Source organism: Protomyctophum bolini, assembly GCF_963924005.1.
Source record: "Protomyctophum bolini genome assembly, chromosome: 24".
Lineage (NCBI taxonomy): Eukaryota > Metazoa > Chordata > Actinopteri > Myctophiformes > Myctophidae > Protomyctophum > Protomyctophum bolini.
The window spans coordinates 8,234,738-8,251,345 of record NC_137885.1 but is presented as its reverse complement, the minus strand read 5'-3'; the positions used below and the strand labels follow the sequence as shown (position 1 = coordinate 8,251,345).

The 16,608-nt window shown below is 41.9% G+C and overlaps 1 protein-coding gene across 3 annotated transcripts in view; it reads right to left on the bottom strand.

The window, feature by feature from the left end:
- Positions 1-16,608, bottom strand: part of LOC308311651 (inositol polyphosphate-4-phosphatase type I A-like) — an 82,511-nt gene that overhangs the window by 8,678 nt on the left and 57,225 nt on the right. For all 3 annotated transcript variants that reach the window (XM_080758425.1, XM_080758426.1, XM_080758427.1), the window contains 4 exons: positions 16,562-16,608; positions 15,318-15,415; positions 14,421-14,533; positions 10,599-10,753 (listed from right to left, as the gene is read on the bottom strand). The exon at positions 16,562-16,608 is cut by the window's right edge and continues 153 nt beyond it. In XM_080758425.1, coding sequence (XP_080614551.1) covers positions 10,599-10,753; positions 14,421-14,533; positions 15,318-15,415; positions 16,562-16,608 — 413 coding nt within the window. The remainder of the gene's footprint in view (positions 1-10,598; positions 10,754-14,420; positions 14,534-15,317; positions 15,416-16,561) is intronic.

Here is a 16,608-nt window from a genome sequence, read left to right as displayed (position 1 = left end):
AAAAGCTCAAGACATTCCAGGTGACTAAAATGTGACTAAAAACTAAATGAAAACTATTCAAAAGGCTGACTAAAACTATAAAATCTAAATTTTCCGGCCAAAAACAACACTGGTGCTGACCCCTCAGAATCTGCCCACACAGGGCCCAGGACCAAAAACTCAAACTGAGTAACATTAGATTGAACACTCCAAAGGATTCCATCATTTAGCCACATTAACTCTATATAGCATCCGTATTCTGGGTCCGTGTCATGATACAGACAGGTGAACATTTCGGTGAGACTACCATAGGAAAACATTCGCTGAAAATAGCCCATAAAACAAGATCACAAATGCACTACTTGTAGATTGGCCATTTTCGGCAAGATTGGAGATTGGAGGACAAAACAAGGGGAGCTAGTATAGTCTAATGGATGTATACTGTTTAAGTGGTTTAAATCAGTTGTTCCCAGTTTCAGAAGTAGTGAAAATAGCCAATCTACAAGCTCACAACGCGACTTGTAATGTAGACTATAGTTTAGGTCCCGGGGTAAAAACATCTCATTTTTCTTTTGGGTCCTGGGCTGGGAAACCATACTGCTGGTTTAAATGACACCTCAATAAACACCACGACTTTCCCCAAAAAATACTGTAGGTCCGAAAACATTTCTCTTAAAAATAAGGGAATCACTACTATAGGTTGCATCATGTAAACACTAGTCCACGAAGTAATGTCAGTATCAGCAACTGAACCACGTCTGCTGCAAAGTGCATTAGCTCTAGAAGTAGAAGACACAACAAACACCTCCTCCACTGTCTAGAAAAGTACAAATATCCAAGAAAATAAAACTACCAAATATGGCAAAAAAAAAAGGATCAGAGTATGTTGGCTTGATTTTGGCCGCAAAGTAAAAAAAAAAAAACAACTAAACAAAAAAAAACATTCTTAGCCTGTAAGGTATATGTGCAATGGAAGACATGACCAAATCAAGCAAGCTATATAACATAATATTGCACAACCAAAATGAGCGAATCCTTATAGTGCAAAAGCCGAAGATATATAAATTGCATTAATAATAACTCTGAAAACATTATGTAAATCTGCATAATTATGTATGTACACGTATCTTCCCACCAAACGGTGATGCAGGAACTTCGAACAGCCTTCTGCAGGATCTCTACTGAACGTTTTTTGACAAATATACAAACGGTCACTGTATTTCACGGTAATAGATATAGGCTGTTGTCGTTGGTATAACGTGGAGGGGGGTGCCATACTGTTTTTACGAGGAGAAAGGCTGGACACTTGCTGACGGACGCTACTGCTTCACACAACTGCACATGGGAGATCTTATATAAGCTCACTCTCTCTCTCGTTTCAATTCCATCGGGGCGGCTGGAAGAATTCTGGAGCATGCAAGAGAATGTTTAGTGTTTTGCCCCATCATCAGACACCAAGCTGATTTCAGTATACTTTAACACACCGGCCAACCAGAGAGTGGTGGTGGTGGCGATGCTCATTCGTGGAATCAGCCGCAGCATTTGGTTGGAGTAAACCTCTCTGCCCTCCTCCCACAGCAGAGGATTTATTACAAATGCATACAGAACCTGCTTTTTGGCTCGTACATTAATGTGGTTTCCTCAGCAGAAAGCCACTCGTAAAACTGTGTGGCTGGGAATACGCGAGCCGTTCCACTATACCATAGTCTCTCCTACGGGCAGATATATTGCAACGTGTAAAGACAATGTAATTGGAAGTATAATGGCAGACCACTCAACACCTCATAACATATTACCGTCCCGGAGAATCATTGACACTTTTTTCCCAGATGCCTATAAGAAATGATCCATTTTTGGTTTGCCGTATAACCTTTTCAAACAATGAGGACGGTTCAAGAAACCTGTAGAAAGGAACGAGCGAGCTGACGAGCCTTTTACTGACAGGTCGTAAACCCCGCGGAAATGGAGAGCCACACAGAGACAGTCCAAGAGGTCCAGGGTGGCGGAGCTTGTTGGCCATTCATTTGGGAGACAGAGAGTCCACACAGCCCTTTAGTGGAAGGAACAGTGTGTTTTTCACCCTTGTATAATTATGGTCCATATCACTCACACACGCACCATTGAAACCGAGAAAGCATCTGTGTCTTTATAAATGTTTATAGTGTGTGTATGTATATATATATATATATATATATATACACACACACACACACACACACACACACACACACACACACACACACACACACACACACACTCTTTTTTTAACACACATAACTACTGATTTAGAAGGCATTTCATAGAATCGGCTCTTCCGGGTTTAATCTTGATCTTTTCTCTCCCTCTCTCACACACACACACACACACACACACACACACACACACACAACACCAAAAAGTTCAGGGAAGTGTCCGCCCGCCGCGGGCCTGTCGGAGCCGCTATAGCGCTCGCGTCTGGGCCGGGTGGCGCACGGTGCGCTCAGCTGCAGCGCAGCTTGGCCAGGAAGTAGGCCACGCTGAGGAAGATCCACACCAGCAGCAGGTTGGGGCTGAGCGCCAGCAGGGGCAGCGAGTACAGCAGGCTGGGCTCCAGCTGGAAGTCGCGCACCGGCAGCACGCCGCTCAGGTTCTTCTGGATCACCCCTTCCCTCGTCCCAATGCTATATACATGCCCGCCGGGAGGGAGGGAGGGAGGGAGGCCGGGGGAGGAGGGGTTATGGTGGTCCGGGAATGAAGGTGAATGGGGGGGGGGGTGGGGGGGGGTGCCGCAAAGGGTTTAGATGGGACGAGGTTTGGAAGCAGGGCGTATTGAGGAGGCAAAAAGAGGATGTGAGGTGGAAAGTGTTGGATGAGAGGGAGGAGAGAAGGAAGGAAGGATTCCGAAGGAAGGAAGGAAGGAAGGAAGGAAGGAAGGAAGGACAGACGGACCAGACAGGACAGACAGACAGACAGACAGACAGACAGACAGACAGACAGACAGACAGACAGACAGACAGACAGACAGACAGACAGACAGACAGACAGACAGAGATGAGAGCAAAGCAGGGAGGAAGGCGAGGACATTGGGAGACGACCAAGCAAAGTCAGAAGCAACAGATGGAACATGACCATGCAATATGGAGACACATGGAAAAAAATTGCAAAAAAAAAGAAAAAGAAATGGGTATGAAGGAATTATTCCAAAGAACATAATATGTGAGGGGGAAAAATATATATATATATAAAAAAAAAAGGTATTCGGTTAAAACAAAAACAAGCAAGGATTCAAATGAATGAAAGAATCCCCCAAAAATGACAAAATGAACCGAACCACATGAACGGAAACACACGAGGATTCAAACACGTGAGCAAACGTGGGGAACAGAAAGAGGGAGAGAGAAAGAGAGAGATAGAGAGAGAGAGAGAGAAAAAGAAAAATTAAGATAGGTTCTACATCGTGTGAGAGAGGAGAGAAGCTTGCAGAGTCCATGTTTTCTATACTTTAAGATTCGGGGATGAAGACGAATGGAGGAATAGAAGGTAATATCGAGGTATAAGGAAGCTTCTTTGTGCTATTTTTGTTAAATCAGGAGTGAGGAGCCAGAATTCAATTCACGAAACACACACACACACACACACACACCGTTCAAATGAACACAGCGCTGCGCTACAGGGCTGTGGTTTTTAACCTTTTTCATATCAAGGCTCATTATTTATTCAGCTTTTGAGCCACGACGGACCACCATTTGATGATATTTTTGCCCTCTCCGGCCCCAAACTAAAGAATATTTTGTCCACAATTCCATGCTGTACTGATGTGGCACCATAGGAGATATAACAGGCAAACATTGATACATTTCCCCCCCCCCCCCCCCCCCTCTCCTACATTCTAATTGTGTAGACATTAAAGGGACACTTTCCTGGGGGTATTTATGTGTGTTTTAGATATTTTAGATTGTAGCAGTGAGCCTGTTGTCTCTGATGTCATGGACACTGGTCTCACTACCTTCCTGGACTACAATTCCCATAATTCTTTGGTGCACTGCTCCTCCTTGTGGATAGGGGGGAGAGCTGTCTTACTGAGACATGTAGTCCAGGAAGGAAGTGAGCCCAGTGTCCATGATATCAGAGACAACAGGCTCACTGCTACAATCTAAAATATCTAAAACCACATAATTATTACACACATAAAGACCCCCAGGAAAGTGTTCTAAAGCTTCTAAACGTCATTAACATATATTTTTTTGCAAAATGGGTGAAGTGTCCCTTTAAAGAGTTAAAGATCTCTAAGCGTCCATTTTGGTTACCAATTAACTCTCCATCATTTAGCTGGGGACCACCTGGAACCCCCCCACCACTGCTATAGGGTATACTGGTGTAGAATGGGGTCTTTGGGGCATTCTCGTGACAACATGATGAAACAACCTTTTGAGGAGGTAAAAGGAAACACAATGCTTTGAACTATACCGTATGCAAAGAATGAGTCCTATATTATACGTAATGGTTGATTTTAGATTTGCTCGCATGCTGAAAATATAGCCAATCCACAATCTCACAGCGTATATAGTCGTGAGCTTGTAGATCGGCTATTTTCCCAGAGCACAACCAAACCATAAAATTACTTCTCTTTTTAGTTCTCTTGTCCACTCTACGGAAGTATAAAAGTCCGGAATTCAACGTATACTTGAGTAAAAGTACAAAAGGATTAAAAGTACAGTGCAGAATGTCCCATTTCAAGTTTTTTAAAATGTATACAAAATATTTTGAAAATCCGCACAATATCACAATAATTACATTGTGATGTTGTAGATCGGCTATTTTCGAATGGTCGAAATGTATACGGCTGAAAATGGTTCATGTATGTTTTGTAATAATCAAAATCTAAAGTAACTACTGTAACTAAAGTTTTCAAATAATTGTAGTGGAGTACAAGTACAATATTAGCCTCTGAGATGTAGCGGAGTGGAAAAGTACAAAGTACAAATACCTCCAAATTGTACTTAAGTACAGTACTTACTAAGGGTAGTTCCTTTGAAAAAAAAACAAAAAACAAAAAACAAACTAGTAGTAACTCTAGAGCTGGTGGTGTAAAACCCAGTCCTGTTGTATTGAAGTTCCACCTAACACCCCGTGGAGGTATTCCACTGGAAGTATTATCGTTGCGTTTACTCTTAATTCCGTGAATTGAATTCCAGACTCCCATCCTCAGTCGTGCTGCGGCGGGCGGCTGCATGGGGTCCAAGACCAAACATCAAAGGAAAGGGGGTGGGGGGGGGGGGGGGAAGAAAGGGCGTGAGAGGGTGGAGGGAGGGAGCGGGGGGGGGGGGGTCTGCCAGCGCAAGACCATTCAGCCTGGACACAGTGTGCACTGTGTATACAGTATGTGCAACTTATGACTCATATACCAAAGCAAGATGGAACCAAAATGCCCCCCCACAGTTAGTTGTCAGGGGGGGGGGGAAAGGGGGCATTTTGGACTTGACAATGAATTAGAGAAGGACGGTAGAGGATGAAAATGTCAGGAGGAGGACAGGAAGGGCAGGAGATATACAGTAGCCACTAACATGCCGACTGGCTGCCGCGTGCCACGTCCGTATTGTGCACAGCATGTGGTCCAGACATGGCTCACAATTACGAGTAGATAAGTTGTGTGTTTTTTTTGTTTTACAGACATAGAGGCCCCTTTTCGCACCAAAATAACTAACTGGTGCCGTTCTAGATTCTTGGGAACCTTTGTGCTTTCAAGAACCGGCGGCCATTACTTGGTTCCAGTTTCCAAAACCAACTTTTAGTGTTCTGAACCAATACATTCTCAGTGGAAACACTGGACCGGTTCAAACCCTGGTGGAAAAGGGACCAGAGAATACATACAAGGCCCTTCATGACACATACAGTCACATACACTTTGACAAAGACTCATGTTGGCTTACAAAACACAAGGCGTATACAGTGTCCCATGTAGGGATGGGACTAGGGATGGAGCTTGATACCAGATATCCAACAAAAACTTAAACTTTGAGGCTTATCAAGCCTGTTATCGAGCCTGGCGTCATGTAGGCGATAAAGAAACATGTCGGTTTAAAAGTGTATTGATACCTGCCAACCAGCGCTGCCCGGGGAAACAAAATTATGCTTTTAAAGTTGACGGTATACACACATTAACCAGTTAACAGTTTCTTCAATATTCTTTTTACCCAAAGTAAAAAGGTTAATTGGCTGTCAGAAAAGTACTGTATTTGAAGGTCCTAGTAAAAGATACTGGTTCTGTTCAGAATGTATTTTCGTCGCCGGCCTTTACACAAAACTATATAAGATGCTCGATAGTGGGCTCGATAAGAAACCGGCTCGATAAGCCTGATCCATACGATGCTCATTATCAATAAAAATCCCATCCCTAGATGGGACCATTATGAAAATGATACACGTCACAATCAAATAATTGCGATTAAACGATACTAAATTGCGACAATAATCAAATGAAAATGCCACTCAAACTCCCAGCATCCCTATTCTGGGGGGGGGGGGGGGGGGGGCACGTTTGCCATAAAAATTGCAGATCTACAAGCAATGCGATGCGTTCAGCTTGTAGAGGCGAATCAATTTGTTGGGTTGTGTTGGTTGTATGTTTAGAAGGTTTATGTGGTTTAAGTGATACAATGAATGGACCTGTAAAGAGTGCATTTGGTATACTCTTATTTCACCGTATACACAAACCAAATTTGCAGCTCAACAAAAGCCAATTATTCCTACTGTAGTACAGTAGTAGTAGTAGTGTATGGCGGGGGACAATGTCACGACAAATTAAAATCTCCCGCCCCCTAAAAAAAAAAAAATAGCCAAACAATATTGTAGGCCACTACTACAGAAGAGGAAAAGGGGGCCCAAAAAATGTATCAACACATGTGGTCTTTCCAATAATCCAAAAGCATATTCGCAATAGTACATTATTTGGCCTGTTTTTTTGTTGTTCTTTTTTGGTATATTTTGAAACATCGAAATATATATATATATACAGTGTACAGTGTAAATATATAAAGCCTAAGAAATGACATAAGTTTGAGACACTGGTGCTGAGCTGCAGTCTTGGGGAGGAACTCTACAACAAGTGCAGGTAGTAATTGCTTTCTTCAGAATGTTCTAGTTCTAAATAGTAATTAAGTCCCTTGTCCAGTGGTGGGAAAAAGCACTCACTTTTCTTTTTTTTTTTACTTAAAGTATCAATGCTGCAATGTAGAAACACTTCAAAGTAAAGGTCCGGTAATCAAAATTAACTCGAGTAAGAGTACTTTAAAAGCATTGGCATCAAAATGTACGTGAAGTAAAGTACTCATTATGCAGAATGTCATGTCAAGTTATCATGTGTGTGAAATGTATAGAAAAGTATACAGAGTTTAAATAGGGTGAAGTCGTTAAATGCATATTGCAATAACAATCACATCAATAATCAAAATCAAATAATCAAAATCTACAAACTAGTGACTAAAGTTTTCTGAGATGCAGTGGAGTAGAAGTAAAAGTTGAAAAAAAATCTCCAGCAAAGTAAAAGTACCTCAAAATTGTACTTAAGTTACAGTACTTGAGTAAAATAGTTAGTTACTTTCGGTCACAGCCCGCATCAGAGCGATGGAATGACAACCAGCGCTGACGAGTCCCCGGGAGGACCGATGTGGAGAAGAGTGGTACGCCGAGACGCCTTTCCTACAAACTCGCCTCAGCGGACGTTAAAATGGCCACAGTGGATAAGCAGCCCTACAGTATATAGACAGCACGGTGATTTGCTTTGTTTGTTTCGTGCTAGCTGAGAAAGCCTCGATGTCACAAAGACAAAAAAAAAAAAGAAAAAGAAAAAAACACTGATCGGCAAACAACAAATGTGTCACATGAGTCCACTGAAGTGCATTATTATTTTAAATTACATTTTGTTATCACAGTGAAACTTGTCACAACAGCTCAGGCCTTAGTTTGAACTTTGAGCTACCATTATTGTTTGTCTGCATTTTTTTTTTTTTTAATACGCTGAAAAGGACATATTTTCTTGAGGAAACGGGACCAGAGAACAGGGGATTAGGGGAACATTGGAGTGGAAATGATGGCAGAGGAGAGATGCTGTTCTGACAGTGAGGTGAATAACTCCATGAGAGGAGGGATGCTGTTCTGACAGTGAGGTGAATAACTCCATGAGAGGAGGGATGCTGTTCTGACAGTGAGGTGAATAACTCCATGAGAGGAGGGATGCTGTTCTGACAGTGAAGTGAATAACTCCATGAGAGGAGGGATGCTGTTCTGACAGTGAGGTGAATAACTCCATGAGAGGAGGGATGCTGTTCTGACAGTGAGGTGAATAACTCCATGAGAGGAGGGATGCTGTTCTGACAGTGAGGTGAATAACTCCATGAGAGGAGGGATGCTGTTCTGACAGTGAGGTGAATAACTCCATGAGAGGAGGGATGCTGTTCTGACAGTGAGGTGAATAACTCCATGAGAGGAGGGATGCTGTTCTGACAGTGAGGTGAATGACTCCATGAGAGGAGGGATGCTGTTCTGACAGTGAGGTGAATAACTCCATGGACATAAAGGAGGGATGCTGTTCTGAGGTGAATAACTCCATGGACACAATGAAAAAAAGTGCATTCATCGGCAACTGGCCAACAAGCTGGAATATAAGTCAAATACTGTGGGAAAGCAGCACGCATAGACAAGACAGACAGACAGACAGACAGACAGACAGACAGACAGACAGACAGACGGACAAGGGACAAGGGACAAATGAGACTGACAGTAACAGTAGCTGTACACATATGGAGACAGACAGACAGACAGACAGACAGACAGACAGACAGACAGACAGACAGACAGACAGACAGACAGACAGACAGACAGACAGACAGACAGACAGACAGACAGGCAGGCAGGCAGGCAGGCAGGCAGGCAGGCAAGCAAGCGTCTGCTCAGGACACACACAGCCCAAAAATCCAAGGGATTTCATGGCATTTTCAATGCATCGTTGTTGTCGTTTTCCTCTTCAACAAACAAATGGGAAACGGAACATTTTTGCCCTTGGGTTAGGTTTCCTCCAAAAGGCCAGTCAGCAGCAGCAGGCTAGCTGGGTAAGATCGGTTGGATATATACTAGGCAATGGTGATTGTAATCATTCCATTGTAAACTTCAAGCAAAGGATTAATAATGTGTTGGGTGTAATAAAACAACAACAACAGCCTCAAAATATCCAAGATGATTGCACTCCATATACTGTAACTCCATACCATGTTCACTCCATATACTGTAACTCCATACCATGTTCACTCCATATACTGTAACTCCATACCATGTTCACTCCATGTACTCTAACTCCATACCATGTTCAAGCAACTGACCGACCACATTTTACATGATGGACATGCTACTCTTATGTCGGAGTAGGCCTATGACAAAATGGCCGCCATGTGGAAAAGCGATCAATGGCGCGAGTAGTTACAGCCAGTGACACCTTGGGCAAAATATAACAGAAGTCACTTGGAGTAGTACTGTAAAATCGTATATAATGAAAGAGTGTACAGCATTTAGAGGTTCCAACAATGAATCAGATACAAATTACAGTAACCTACACGTTTCGAGATTGAAACTTGATGCCACGTGCCTCAACTGCTTTTACAGAACAGCTTGGAGCTGGAGGGAGTGCCTGCCCTGGCATATCTCACGACTGTCCAATATTAGCTTTTTGCAGCATCTGCAAATTCGCCGAGTAACATGTGTGGTCTGCTTAGTGCTTACACTTTGCAGGAATAGTACTGTGTTGTGTCACAACATTTAATGATAATGTCTAAGCCTTGTTTAACGGAGTAAGACAGGGGAAGGCAAGGAAATCAGTGAAAGTAATGCATAATGCTAATGTGTCAGTACACACCTTCATAGGTATATATATGCATATACCAGTGCTATCCAGCTATCACATACGCCATCTGAATTATATTGCATGTATAATTCTCTCTCTATAAAATTATGGAGGATGCTGAGCACATGAGATAAATCATAATTTACCCCACTGTTTTACAGCATGGAAAATGTGCGGTGTGACAAATAAAAGCCGTTTCTCTCTAAAAACTAAAAACATCCATAATATGTAGCAGAGTGGCTCTCAGCCTCAGGCTGATATAAGCCTAAAAGTCTAATATTCCCCCCGAGCCAGCCATAGCCTTTGGCTTAGTGGTTAAGCTGTTGGCTTTACAAGTGAGAGACCCGGGTCCGATACCCGGGTGTTATACACATACACACATTTTGCCCAGAAGTTACTTTGATAGCAACGTATGTCTTTCTGTGTATGTGAAGTCATGCACGGTGCAGTTGCGTGGGGTTATATAGGGCAAGGGGGCCAGTGAGGCACTCCAACGTTGAAGCGCTCATGGGCCCTAGTGCAGGCGGACCCGTGGATTCATGACGAGGAAACCCCACGTGCAGCTGGGCTTTATAACATTGAGCGCTCGGTTGCACTTCCGCATAATTGGACACACTAAAATGTGGTGGTCCCAATGCGGAAATGCGCCCCCCAAAAAAGGCGGAAATAGACGGTCCCTTCCGGGTGCTTCAAAACGCCAATGAGCAACTTCTACTCTATGGGTTATAGGGTGGTGGTCACTTCCTACCTCCGCATGCAGTCCAGGGCCTGCGTGAACACCTGCGGGGCCATGCCGTGCTCGTGCTGCATGATGAGGCACTGCTCCAGGGTCACGGACATGGCCGTGCGGTCCTTGGCGCTCTTGCAGCTGGTGAAACGGACGCCGTTTAGCCGTCGGCAGATCTGACAGAGAGAGAGAGGGAGGGGGGGGGGGAGAGGAGAGAGACGTTTTGGTTTAGAATAGTGGTTCCCAGGATATTCACTCCACTTTGGAGACCATTCTGTGTTTTGAGATACCTCTGTCTGTTTCTTTTCTACTGTTGGGAAATATCCCTGAAGAGTTTCTAACACATGATAAATATTTAATCAAGATCCTCTTTAGCATCAAGTAAAAAAGCAATCACACGACGCTGGTACCAACAGGACCCACCAACGAAAGATCAATGGATGGACATTATTGAGGAACTGTATTCTATGGAAAAACTAACATTCATACTTAGACTACAAGAGGATAAATTCTATAAAAAATGGGAAAAGTGGAATCTCTTCTCTCAGCCTAGCGATATTGCAATAGAATTTCATTGAATGTTTATTGTAATATGAAAAATGCAGCCTTTTTTCTTTTACTTTTTGTCTTTTTTTTCTTCTTTGTCTTTCCGTATTGTCTTGTTAGTTGAGTTTTTGTCTGTCTGTTCTTCCTTCAATAAAAATTAAGTGAAAAAAAAAGAATAGTGGTTCCCAAGCTTTTTTTATCTCAAGACCCCAAAAAAAAAAGAAATTAGATGGACCCAAACAGCAGATCTACAAGCTCACACCGCGTCGCTTCGCGCCGCATTGTGAGCTTGTAGATCGGTTATTTTCCACTACTTCTCAATTAAAGATGTGATTTGTGAGGGCCGTGATTTTTTCCCCCACCCTAAAACATGATCATCAGGTGTTATTATTATATATAAGGAGGAAGAATTTGTTCCAAAAAAAGTGTACAGTATTTGTTAAAATTATGGTTTTATTATATGTGGACATTGCCACCAGTTCATTAAGTATGCCTGGTTTGCCTGGTGGGTGGTGATTCACCTGAACTGAAGCCGTGCCCACAGCTGTTGTTGTATGATAAAAATAATGTTCAAAATAATTTCTCAGGAAAAATATTCTTTCACAAAAATTAAAATGTAACTTCCCAAAATGAATATAACAAACTTACATTAATTGCATCAATTCAAGCACCCAGTCTGGACATTACAGGTCCTAACACTCTGATCTATATTTATTATTATTATATTTATAATAATAATAATAATTATTATTATTATTATAGGGCAGAGCTTCACCTAGTCTGGACATTACAGGTCCTAACACTCTGTCCTATAGGGCAGAGCTTCACCCAGTCTGGACAATACAGGTCCTAACACTTAAACTGTTTGACTTTGAAAGAAATAAAGGTTTGTCTCATTTGTGAAATGAAATGAATGAATATATGGATATCAAACTGTAGAACTATTCAAGATCAACTGACTGCTAACTTAGCTGGCATAGTTAGCAAACAGTGTTTGATAATGACCATTGAACTCTGACAGAAAATATGGAGAATAATAACAGGTTATGGAGAATATATTGTAATATAATGTAATATTGAAATGAGGTTATGATAAACAGAAAATGAACATGAAATACAATTGAACACGTGTGGCTCAAGAGGAAAAGTGAGAAAGCAGTCTGTCTTTATCACACACATGACAACCACACCAAGGGGGTCTAATGAAGTACTGTCACCTCATAAACACCTGGAAAACTACAAAAATAACGAAAGAAAACACGGCACACGACCACTTCTCCACTTATCTTCATATAATCCTCACAAATGTTCATGATAAAATGCCACCATTTATTTCTACTCTGTCTCGTGGGAGGGATGTGGGCAGTTCAGAAACCCGTCCACCAGTAAAACTTACTGCTATTTTTGCTACTTTTGTGTGACATACAGTAATAGAATGACAGACGTTCATTTAAGAAAAACAAATATGGAGATCTTTCTGAGTGTGGAAATATAGTGGCACTATAAATGAGCCATTAAAGGTAGAGTAAGTGATTTCACTCAAAAAACCTTAGGTTTCGTTTTTGGCTGTGGGACCTAAGCCTTCATCCAATCAGGATAGAGAGTCAAAAACGAAACCTAAGGTTTTTTTGACCCCCAGGGGTTAACTGGGGACAGGGAGGAACTCCTTATATGGTCAGCACACTCTATAGTAGAGAGGATTATCACAACAAAACAAAAAAATAAGTGATATTTGAATTAAGTAAGTGAAATCACTTACTCTACCATTAAAGGGCTTTTGGGGAGTGGGAGTGTGTCGCCTCTGCATATTTGAAACGCATCGTTACTACAGAAAGTGAATGCCTCAGATGCTGTTTTGGGGGAATTGACAAATTCAACGTTGGTTTGTGGTTTGAGAGGGTCTGATGTTTAGCTCAACCAAAGTTCACTTCAAGGGAAAAGGCTCGCTCAACTCAGACAGTCTTTTAAAGGTTCAGGTGTGTGCCGCAGGTGCGGATTCAAAGAGAACATAAGAGAATAAAATCTACACTTTCAGTCGTGGTGAGAGTCTTGTTTAATAATGTTGAGGATCCGCAGCAGCAGTCAAACCTTGACCAAACGCGTTTCGGCACGCAGGCCTTCGTCAGTGGCCTGGTTTGACTGCTGCTGCTGCGGATCCTCAACATTATTAACATCAGTGCCGGAAGTTCTTCAAAATAGGAGCTCTGAGCAACAATCCACTAAAAAAAGTTTACTTTACATTGCTAGCATACATTGCGATCGTTTTAATTTATACGATATATGATCCAAAAAGCGTTCATATTTTGCGGGATATCAGAGCCTATTTGTCCTTGGACGATGCAAAAACGCTAATCCACGCCTTTGTTTTTTCTCGGCTTGACTACTGCAATGCACTTTTTTCAGGACTGCCTAAGAAAACAACTGACAGATTACAACTTGTCCAAAATGCAGCAGCCAGAGTTTTAACTAGAACTAAGATGAGAGAACATATTACTCCAGTTTTGGCATCACTGCACTGGCTTCCGGTTGTTTTCAGGATTGATTTTAAAATTATTTTACTTGTCTATAAAGCTCTCAATGGTCTCGCACCTTCCTACCTACATGACTGCCTGCCTAAATATGTCCCAAACCGCCCCCTAAGGTCTTCCACTGCTGGCCTGCTCGCTTTGCCAAAAAAATGGAAACTAAAAAATACGGGGAAGCAGCTTTTTGCTTCTACGGGCCGTCGGCATGGAACAAGCTCCCACTGTACCTTCGTCAGGAAGCCTCTGTAGACATTTTTAAAGCTCAGCTCAAGACCCACTTCTACAACATTGCTTTTAATTGATCTTTTATTTTTTATTTTTGTTATTCATGTCCTCACTGTATTGCATTACTGCTTGTTCTTAATGTCGTTGCCTTGCTTTTCTTTTATTCTCCATTTTTCTGTAAAGCACTTTGAGCTGCATTTCATGTCATGAAAGGTGCTATACAAATAAAGTTTTATTATTATTATTATTATTATTATTCTTTCCGCCGCGCTAACAGCCAAGTCAATGGCAAGCTAATTTTAGTGTAGAGCGTATAGCATACGGTATAGCCGAAAGGCGAACTGACAAAAATAATATTCTTATCTCGCCCGGTATCATTGAGGATGCGCTATAGGACGTCTGAGGACGTCCTATACTGTTTGTACGTGTCGATTGGGACCCCTATGACGTGTGGCAACGTCCTATAACGTACGGAATCGGTTAAACAAGACTCTCACTATACAGCTCAACCAAAGATGGCCGTGGCTCTACATATATACAACAGTACCTCGGCAGCCTGCCAGAGGATGTCCACGTTCTTGTTCTTCCGGGCGTGCACGTTCTGTCCCAGGAACCTCAGCAGCTCCGGGAGACACGTCTGAGAGCGAGACCTGGGCAGACCTATAGGGGGAGATGTGGAGGCCGGGGGGAACCATGGAGACGAGGGATTTAGAACAAATATGTTGCTTTATAACAGTGGTTTCCCCAAACCTTTTCATGTCGAGGACCCCCTCAAATTGAAACTAACTCCCATTTTGACCCCCATAACCCATTCTGACCTGAGATCAGATTCATACGAGGTTTCCACTGGACACACACTGGTCTGATTAACCCATTCTGACCTGAGATCAGATTCTAAAAATGTCAGTCATTCTTCGATTTTTCAAAAATAGCAGACCTACAAGCTCGTAGCGCGCCACTCGGTGGCACGCTATGAGCTTGTAGATCTGCTATTTTTCAATAGCTTAAAGCATGACATGATGCTAACACCAAAAGGGGTTCCCGTTCAGAATGGGTTAAATTGAAACTAACTCCCATTTGACCCCCATAAGAGAAGATGTTTTTTACGGCTCTAGCAGTGATTCTCAACCCGTTTTTAATTTCAAGGACTCTCAGTTTTATATATTGTTAAAATCAAAGTTATAGTTTAGCTCTGAGAGCATACAGACGGAACCAAATGGACCCGTAAAAGGGTCCGTATGGTTCCAAACAATTATTTGGCTGGGGGACCCCTTGGAACTCCCTCAAGGACCCCACTTTATAAAATATACGGTGAACAGCGCTTAATGCAAACGCTTTGAAATGCAGCCTTTTTGTCGGCAGTAATGTCGTACTTAACTAACTAGGTTAGGTTATGTACTTGACACACTGTAAGTACTACTGTATCAGGTTGTACTGTACTTACAGTCCTCCGGTAGGACCTCTTTAAACTGCTCATAGTAAGAGTTCAGTCTGGCCAAACTCTCCAAGTTAATGATCTCCTGGAGGGACGTGTCTCCAAACCTGAAACACACACACACACACACACACACACACACACACACACTTGAACAATGTATTCATGTCCACGCAAAAGAGAGCATGATACAAGGACACAAAATATCACAAATATTATCGGTGCAGTAAAGGTTACATTCACAACACCATGGCATGTCTTCATGATACAATAATAATCATTCACTGCTCCATGGCTCCATGGCCAGAAATATATCTGGGCGGCTGCCGATTATTATAGCAGAGACGGCGCAACACTTTGCCAGCTCTAGTTGGCTGCTAAATATTATTATTTTTAAATAGTCTGCAACCTACAGTATAACCTATAGCTCTGAGATGGTATGTCTCAGAGCTGTTGGTATTTAACCGTGACCTTGGTCAGAAAGGCTTCCTCTAAGCCTATAGGGTCAAAATGTGCATCTCCAATACAGACACTTCTCTGGTCTCTTCATCAACCGCGCACGCACGCCACGCAACCAGTGTTGTTTTTGGGCAGCAGATTTCTATTTTAGTTTTAGTCATAGTCTCTTGAATGGTTTTCACTTAGTTTTAGTCACATTTTAGTCACCTGGAATGTTCTAGTGTTTAGTCTAGTTTTTTTCGTCGACTAAATGTCATACGATTTCAGTCGACTAAATCTACAGTTGATTTAGTCGACTAAAATGTGTTTTTGACAGGCCTTGATGTCGCTGTAATGACATATTTTACACTTTGGTTGCATGCTGAAAATAGCAGGTATACAATCTGCACAGAGATTGTATATCTGCTATTTTCAGCATGCAACCCAGCATAAAACTGGATCTATTGTCCACTATAGTCCCTTCCTATAACATTTTAGTCCAGTTTTAATTTGTTGACGAAATTGTCAGTATATTTAGTCTTAGTTTTAGTCATCATAGATTCGTTTTTATTTAGTTGTAGTCAGTGAAGAATTTTTTTTTTTCTTTTTCTTTTTTTTATTGTTTTGTTGTATCTATTTTTCCTTTCTAAAAGTTATTTTGAATATTAAAAGGGCTGGCACTATAAACTGAGGCTTCTGCCAAACACTCCCTTTTGGTCAAAAAAGAAAACCCTAAATACATTGTATAAGGTGTGTGTATTTAAAAAATGACCAATAAACTTGAACTTGAACTTGAAACTTGAACTTGAACTTACTTCTCAGCCAGTGTCTGCTGCTCATTGATGCCCACGTTGAACAACAC